At 39.7% G+C, this 8444-nt stretch overlaps 1 protein-coding gene across 1 annotated transcript in view; it reads right to left on the reverse strand.

Moving 5' to 3' along the window:
• MIPEP (mitochondrial intermediate peptidase) overlaps nt 1–8075 on the reverse strand; it is a 164521-nt gene extending 156446 nt beyond the window's left edge. The window contains exons 1-3 of the mRNA XM_002748900.6: nt 7799–8075; nt 4867–5040; nt 514–602 (exon numbers count right to left, since the gene is read on the reverse strand). Of these exons, the coding sequence (XP_002748946.3) occupies nt 514–602; nt 4867–5040; nt 7799–7966 (431 nt within the window). The 5' untranslated portion in view covers nt 7967–8075. The remainder of the gene's footprint in view (nt 1–513; nt 603–4866; nt 5041–7798) is intronic.
• Between the last annotated feature and the right edge of the window lie 369 nt (nt 8076–8444).

Raw genomic sequence — 8444 nt, forward strand, 5'->3', positions numbered from 1 at the left:
CCTCCCTAGACTCCCCTAACTCCAACTTGATGGGGGCAGCAAGAACACTGTTTACAGAGTATTTTGGCTTCTTGCCCTGTGGCCCACAGCCATAGATGCAACAGCAATTTAATCAAGCAATAATCTAGGAAGTCCAACTTGCCACTAAGGTACTAAAAAGCCCTAATTTAAGGTAAGTGATAATGGTGATAACAAGAATCCAGGGTGTCTGTGATCTCAGATTAACAAGTGACACCTTTACATTGATCTCATTTAGCCCTCACAAGGACCCTGAGGCAGGGTTAACGTTACAACCCCATTTAAAGACCAGGAAATGACTGAGAGCCCCAGTCCGCCTGTGAGGTGAGCCAATGGCCTTTCCTGAGCCCTCCCTCCGGCCACCCGGGTCACACACACCTCCCACCCTGCTGGGTGGGGGACAAGCACTATGAATAAAACTGCCTACGGCACAAGTCCATGAAACCAGATCACCCAGCACTTGGCAGGGGGCGGGGCGGGGAGAACAGCACATACTTCTCTACCACGGTGCCAATACTTCTACAGGCTTCCTCTGCGGCTTCTCTGAATGCTGGCTCAGGGTGGGCGATTTTCACAAAATCAGCCTAATAAAGGAGAAAAACAAAACCAAAAGGGAATTGGATGGGAAGCTTTCTTCCAGGATCTGAGGGTGAAAATGAAAACTGGGTTTTAAGATGTGTCATTGGCTTGGCCTATGTATTTCCATTACTAACTTTTTCCTAAGCAAGTAAAGCAAAGCAGCTTCTTTGTGAACATTTATTAATTCTGTTATTCCTTGACACCAAGTTTGTTTCATTTAAAAAGAATACTTTTATTAACTTTATTTCAGAAAAGTTTTTTTCCTTCAAATATAAACACAGAGCAAATTCTTCGTAATTCTTTATTTCAAAAGAGCAGACACTAGTTTCAAATATTCTACAACATTCTCACTAAAATGCTTTGCGGTATGGTTCTCACATGTTAACCGATCTTTAGAAAACAACTCTCAGAGGCTTGTTTTTTTTAACTGACACATAGCATAGTTTCGAAACTGATTTTACCTATATTCTAGTCCTTAACGACATTCTAGTCTTTGCACAGAAAACAAAGGCAACATTCTCTTTATAGTCCTTTTAATAAAATATCGATTCATAGTCTCCACGTAATACTGTATACAACTACTGCTAACGTCATTAAAAATTAAAATGAGCGAAAATTCTTTTTTAAGAAGCTAAAATGATGTAAAACTAAATTTTCATTTTCATGTTAATTGTAACAAAAAGCAGGGAAACTGCGAAACACTACCTATTTTCTTTATTTGCCAAGATGTGTGACTATAACATGAAGTAAAATCACCACAAGGCAAAATTTCCTGATTTTATTATCAAATAGTTTCTAATGCCACAACATTTAAATCCAAAGTTTGGTATATGTGTTGTAACAACTGGTAACAATAATAACGTAACATTAGTACCAAAGTACCTGAAAAATGAGTTACATAAACTTACATCATTTTTTTTAACAAATTTCTAATCTACATGTTGTGAATTTATAATCAATATTAAAATTCAAAGCATACATATTAAAAACTGATTTGTAATAACGATGAGGAAAACAGTTGTTACATAAAAACTGTGTAAAAAACCCAAAACGACTATTTGGTGAAAAACAGTTTATAAAACGATTGCCTCATAACAGCACTCATCTTACTGGCAGGTAATATCTTAAAAATTCAAAACGGAAAAAGGTGCTTTCTTACCCAGAGACCTACATATATAAATCACGTAGTTTTTTTTTAAGTTTTCAATATAAGATATTATTATACCTGATAACTATTAAAAATGTCAAAAGAAAAGATATAGGGCAGAGAAGTTAAAATCTTTTAGTGAAGACCAAAAGCAAAAATTTAGGAAAAAATCCTAGAATACTGATTAATTAAGATGAAGACTAAGACAACAAATACACAGTGAATTCTGGGATTTGTGACAGCCATGCCAATAGTCACCCCTCAGTGTCAGTGGACAATGGTTAGATCCTCCTACAGATACCCAAATCCACAGATGCTCAAGTCTCTGACATAAAATGGTGTAGTACTTGCATATAACCGATACACAGCATACCCCATACTTTGAATCATCTGTAGATTACTTGTAATACCTAAATGAATGTAAATAATATGTAAATAGCTATTACATTGTATTGTGTTATGGAGCAGTTACAAGGAAAAAAGTCTGTACATGTTCAGTATGAATGCAATTTTCTTTCCAAATATTTTTGACTTCACAGATCCCCCACCAATCTGGAGGGCTGACTGTACTTGAATAGTGAAATACACTGACACAGATTTTCCTTTTCAGATCTCAGTGACATAATTAGGTGAACAGGGTATGAAACCTCCTTTTGGGCAGTGCGTTTCCACAGCTCCCCCATCATTCAAAGGCACATTTCCTATGCATATACTGGAGGCATAGAACAAAAACCCAGAACAACAGAACTACCCAGAGCCTGCAACTTCACTCCAGAGAAAAACCCTTTACAATAAGAATACTTTATCAGCTTCCTTAAGACTGTGAAGCTGGTGGTGAACAAACAATCACCTGAAAGATGTTCATGCTCAAGTCAGGTGTATGGGTGGAAGGAAATTCTCCAAAAAAGGAAAATAAATAAAGATGGGGAGGAGTTATGCTGGGTGAAAGAAGTCAGTCAAAAGGTATACAGGATTCCCCTTATGTGACATTCTAGAAAAGGCAAAACTATAGGGATGGAGAACAGATTAGTGGTTGTCGGAGGTTAGTGGGGAGGGGTGGATGTGACTATAAAGGGAGATTTTTGGGGGTTGATGGAACAGCTTTGAATCCTAATCGTAGTGGGGGTTGCACGAATTTATATGAGTTAAAATTCATAGAACTGCACCATCCTCCAAAAGAAGCCAATATTACTGTATAATAATTTTAAAAACAAGTACATGTATTTTCTTAAATGGAAAGGCTAACAAACTTTGCAACCTTTCCAGTTCTAAGCAGCCAGCCAGCCCTCCTGAAATGGTTCCAACAGCAGAAAGAGGAGCCTGATGGATACCCTGTCTGGGCTGCCAGCCCAGCTGCACCACATACTGGCCAGGAGACAGTGGGCACATCCCTTCATCACCCAATGCCTTTCTTCCCTCTTGTGAAAATGGAGATATGCTGAAAAGGTTACCTTGGCTCATCCAGAGAAAGCTCCTTCAGCTAACTAGGCTGGAGAAAGGGCCTACAGCCTCGTAAATCTTCAAAAACAAGTTAATGCCAGAATATAAACTCCGGGAAGTCAGAGACTGTGTCTGTTTCATTCCTGCATCTTAGACAGTGTTTGGCAGGCAGTGGGTGCTCAACATTGACTGAATGTGAAGGAAAAAGCTATGTCGTTCAATACCATCTAGACAAGATAATAAATGATCACTATTTGGATTGCGTGTGCCACTTTCTCTGAAACAAGAGTCAGCTCCTTCAGGCTGATAGAAAATCCTGGTTCCTGGAAATCAGTACATAGAAGAGATATCTGGACTTCTATGTTTGTTGCAGCTCTGTTCACAATAGCCAAGATTTGGAAGCAACTCAAGTGTCCATGAACCGATGAATGGACAAAGAAAATGTGGTACTGATACACAATGAAATACTATTCAGCCGTAAAAAAAGACTGAGATCATGTCATTTCCGACAACATGCATGGTCATTATGTTAAGTGAAATAAGTCAGGTACATAAAGACAAACATCACACATTCTCACTTATTATGGGACCTAAAAACAGATACAATCGAATCACAAAAATAAAGAGTAGAAGGATGGTTATCAGAGGCTGGGAGGGGTAGCAGGGGCGTATGGGTACAAAAAAACAGGAAGAATGAGTAAGACCTACTATTCGATAGCACAAAAGGATGACTACAGTTAATAATAACTGTTGATTTTAAAATAACTAAAAGTGCATAACTGCATTGTTTGTAACGTAAGGATAAATGCTTGAGGGGATGGATACCCCATTTTCCACGATGTAATTATTATGCATTGCATGCCTCTATCAAAATGTCTCATGTACCTCATTAATATATACATATACCCACAAAAATTAAAAATTAAAAAAGAAAAGGAAAATTTTGCTATCTCAGCAATGGATTTCCTAGTTGGCGAAGATATCTAGGTATACACTTCTATTTCAACTTGAAAATGTTTAAAAAAAAAACAAAAACAAAGTCTTTACAATCATTTTGATGTCAAAACTTGGTTTTTATTTAAAAAAAAAAGCATTCCTGAAAAGGCATATTAAAACTGCTTTTCACACCTCCTATGAAAAAGAAGTGGCTCACACTTAGAATTCTAGCACTTTGAGAGGCTGAGGCAGGAGGTTCACTTGAGGCTAGGAGTTTAAGATCAGCCTGGGCAACATAGGGAGACCCTATCTCTATTATACACACACACACAAAAAAAAAACGAAAGAAAAAGAGGAATTTTGTGTAACACATACAGTATTCTTAGAATTTTGGGAGATTTCGTAAGTGAAGAACCTCCGTCAAATGAATATATACATATTACAAATATAGCAAATCTTTGCTATATTAATCATTTATTCATTATATATGACATGTATATTTTATTAAATATACATATTAAAGTATCAGTTCTAAACATCACCTTTTCCTGTAACATTTTCCCCATTCCTAATGACATACTTCATCCTAACAAATTATACGCAATGGATTTCAAACAGTTTCAGACATTTTTAACTTTGTAATCTAATATTAATGGTAAACAACAAAGGATAAATTTTACTGCAATTTTAAAATTTGAAAAAGGTTGAAAGAGGGGTAGCTTCAAGTCTGAGGCAAAGTATCTTACCAAGTCAGCCACTCTGCACAAGGAATCCGAGAGCTCATCGAAGATCAGCACAGTCTGGGGCCCAGGCGGGGTGGAACACGCACGCTCCACAAGCAATTCTGTCTTTCTCAAGGCTTTTTCTTGTGCAATATGAAATCCTTCTGGAGCACTGAGCTCAGGAACTCCAAAAAGACCCTGAGAACCAAAGAATACATCCAATTTATAACCAAAATTCAAAATTATGCTATTTTTGTATTTACTAAACTTCCTTTGTCACAAAGGAAATCTTGGTTTCCTTCGGTGTATCATGTTATATCTGTGATCACGGATACCACTATCATACTCCCCATATCGCTCCACATAAATTACACAAAAAATGTTTTATGAACATAATTTTTCTTCAATTTTTAATTAAGTTTCTGAAAAACAAAACTGAGTGGTATGGGTTCAAAATCCACCTCTGTCACTTCTATAGAACCTAAGAGTGGCTGCAAGGATTAAATGAGATAATATATGTATAAATATATATATAGCAGTGTTCGGCACACAGCATTTAAAAGATGTTAACCATAATTATTAGCTTATAATGCTGGCCATGTTGTTTCTCCTCCTAGGCCTCTTATTTTTTTCATCATGTACAATGGGAACGATGACCATAACGCTAAAAAATTGAATAAACTGGTTTTTTCTCAAGGCAAAAACCAACTCACAAATTTGAAAATCTGCTTTCAGTGTCCAATATCATGATACAAAAGAGAAAAATAAAGCTAAAATTAGTTATATCTCATCCACCAAAATCAGGCTTCCCCTCACATCTTTCTGTTCAGTGTCTAGAAGTAGTTCTCTTCACACCAATTATGATGTTATTACCAAACGATACCTTACAGCATGGATACAGGTACTAAGTATATGTAAAGTACTAAAAGCAGTATCCGACAGAGTAAGATCTCAGTACATAGAACTAACTATTCTACAACTATAAAATAGAGAGGATGAGTTGACTATCAAGCAATAGATATTTTAGAAAAATGTAATGAACATATTAAAATCATAGGCTGAAACTGGTAGCATATTTTATACTTTCCAAAGACATTTCTGTATCTTGATAAAAGTGAAAATCACTGATCTAATGGGAACCTACTTTACATAGGTTCTCATTTAAATCACACAATCCTACAGAATGAAGTATCATTCTTTTATGGATTAGGACATATGCTTTAAGAGGTTAGAAAAAATTTGTTTGAAGTCACGATTTATTACTGGGAAAGACGGAACTTGAACCTGCTCTGTATATCTGTAATGCCCACAGTTTTCCATACTTCTCTATTACAGTTTATCTGTTTAAAAGTCTTCTCTCCTGAAAAGCTGAGCTTCCAGACCCAAGAGCCCTGACCTTCATTTCTTTAACCAGCTATCCAGCAGAACGTCTAACATACGGAGCAACTCAATGAAGGAAACAAATGATGGGAGCAGATGCTAGACATCCTTAACTAGCTTTGTAGGTGCTTAACACACAGATATTCGGAAATACCAACTGGTAAACCTTCAGGCCTGATAAGGCCTACTGTTTCTACAAGTAGGGATGACAGCATGAAGTTAAGCTATTAATCTCTCTTCAAAATATATTACAAGTTAAAAAAAGAAGTGTCAGTTGGGGACAAAGCAGAATCAGTATCAAAAACAAATGTCATCTTTATATTGATTTAATTTGATTCCAGCACAGACTACTTCCACTTCCCAGTACAACCTGCCCATACTGCTCTTGGGAATTCTAACTCTCAGATTACCAGTGACCACAATGCTAAAAAAATGAATAAACCGTTGTTTCTTTTAAGGCAAAAAACCAATCACAAATTTGAAAATCTGCTATCAGTGCCTAATATCATGACACTAAAGAGAAAAATTAAAGCTAAAATTTGTTATATCTCACCCACCCCAAATCAGGCTTCCCCTCAAGTCTTTATGCTCACTGCCTGCAAGCAGTTCTCCTCACACCAATTATGTTAATATCAACATTACATAACCTTAAGGAAGGTGGTGTAGCACATTTCACACAAAATAATTTTTAAATAGACAAAGCTGATAACGGAGACAAAACAAGAATCACACACCCTCTAGCTCAGTGCAACAGTACCCTAGACTCCTCTTTATAAGGCAATAGAGTATAATAAAATTTTAAAAGGCAAAAATAAAAGTAGTCCTTAACCTAAAGTGGACAAAAGTAGAACAGGCATCAGGTAAGTCCTTTCTAACCTTGCCTTTCCCTCACCTTTTCATTCACTCACTGAAGTTACTGAGTGCCAACTGAATGCATGGTAGGTACAGATATAAATAAGAAGCGAACAATGCAGTCTAGTGACTTCCAGGGGTCAAAAATCAAAGTGACCAATTCCATGGCACTCTAGGAAGTCAGACTCATCTCAAGAGTTTTGTGTTTTAAAACAAGAAAGCTTAAATAAATTAACAGGTGATGGAATTTCGAGTATCAGTGAAATTACCATTACTCGACTGAAGGCACCCGTGTTACTTGCAAAAGACCATGTGATACCGCCTATGAACGCACAGGGTTAAGCCTTTTAAGACAGGCGTGTAGCGCTGGAGCTAAAGGGCTTTCGATGGGTGTGGCTGAGTGTAGATACAGGGCGTATCCTGGCAGGCCGAATTCACCGCCACTGCCAGGGCGAACTACTCAGATTCACGTGGAGCAAGGGGCTCATGCAGAGGCAGTTCCTGGACCCGACACTCTGGGAAAGAGACCACTAAACCCGGCCCCTCAAAGCAAAGGTGACCTTGCCCGTCATCAAAAGCGCACACGAGACCCCACTGTACAAGGTGGATTCGCTGCCGGCTTCCTCCCAGGCCCAAACAATCTCTCCCGGAGCGTCGCTGGCCGCGCAGAGCAAGGGCCAGCTTAGCTCTGGGGACCGAGGGGAGCTCCTCCTGCGCCGCTCACCCGGCGCTCGCCGAACAGGTCCCAGCGGCTGCCCTGGGGCTTGACATTGAAGGCGGCACCCACTGGAGACCAGCTAGTGCTGACCCTTCGGGCCCGGATCCCGGCTCCGAGGCTGCCCCGAGCCGCTGCTCTGGCTCCAAAGCCGCCCAGCCTTCCGGTGCACAGCATCGTGTCCCCGGAGCAGAGCCTTCCTCGCCGCGAGACCCCTACTCCCGCGCCCCAGCTTCCGCCCGAATCGAGCGCTTCGTGTTTCCTAGGCAGCGGCTCACGCCGCCCCACGTGACGGCCCCGCTTCCGTGTTAGGGCAAGGGCTCAGGACGTGGGCACGTTGACGTCCAGAGAGAAAGAGCGTCGCTCCCCCACCTTCTCGGCTGACGTCGCGATGTAGCGCCCCCTGTGTCCCGAGTAAGAAACGGCTAGGGTTGCGTTTCCCTCCCACGAGGCCGGAGGGTCGGGGGAGGGGGCGGCGGGTAAAATCATGGCACATTCGAATTCAAGTGGACATTGGGATATCTTTACCAGAGGGGAGAGATGGTAGGTACTTGAGTAAACAAGAAATGCCCACCATAGGCCTTTCCCTTTTAACCTACTCTCTTGGTAAATTCATCCTGCACTTCTCTGGTATCTCTGTCCGGTAACTTGTTCT

Source organism: Callithrix jacchus, chromosome 5 (assembly GCF_049354715.1).
Source record: "Callithrix jacchus isolate 240 chromosome 5, calJac240_pri, whole genome shotgun sequence".
In the NCBI taxonomy this organism is placed as follows: Eukaryota; Metazoa; Chordata; class Mammalia; order Primates; family Cebidae; genus Callithrix; species Callithrix jacchus.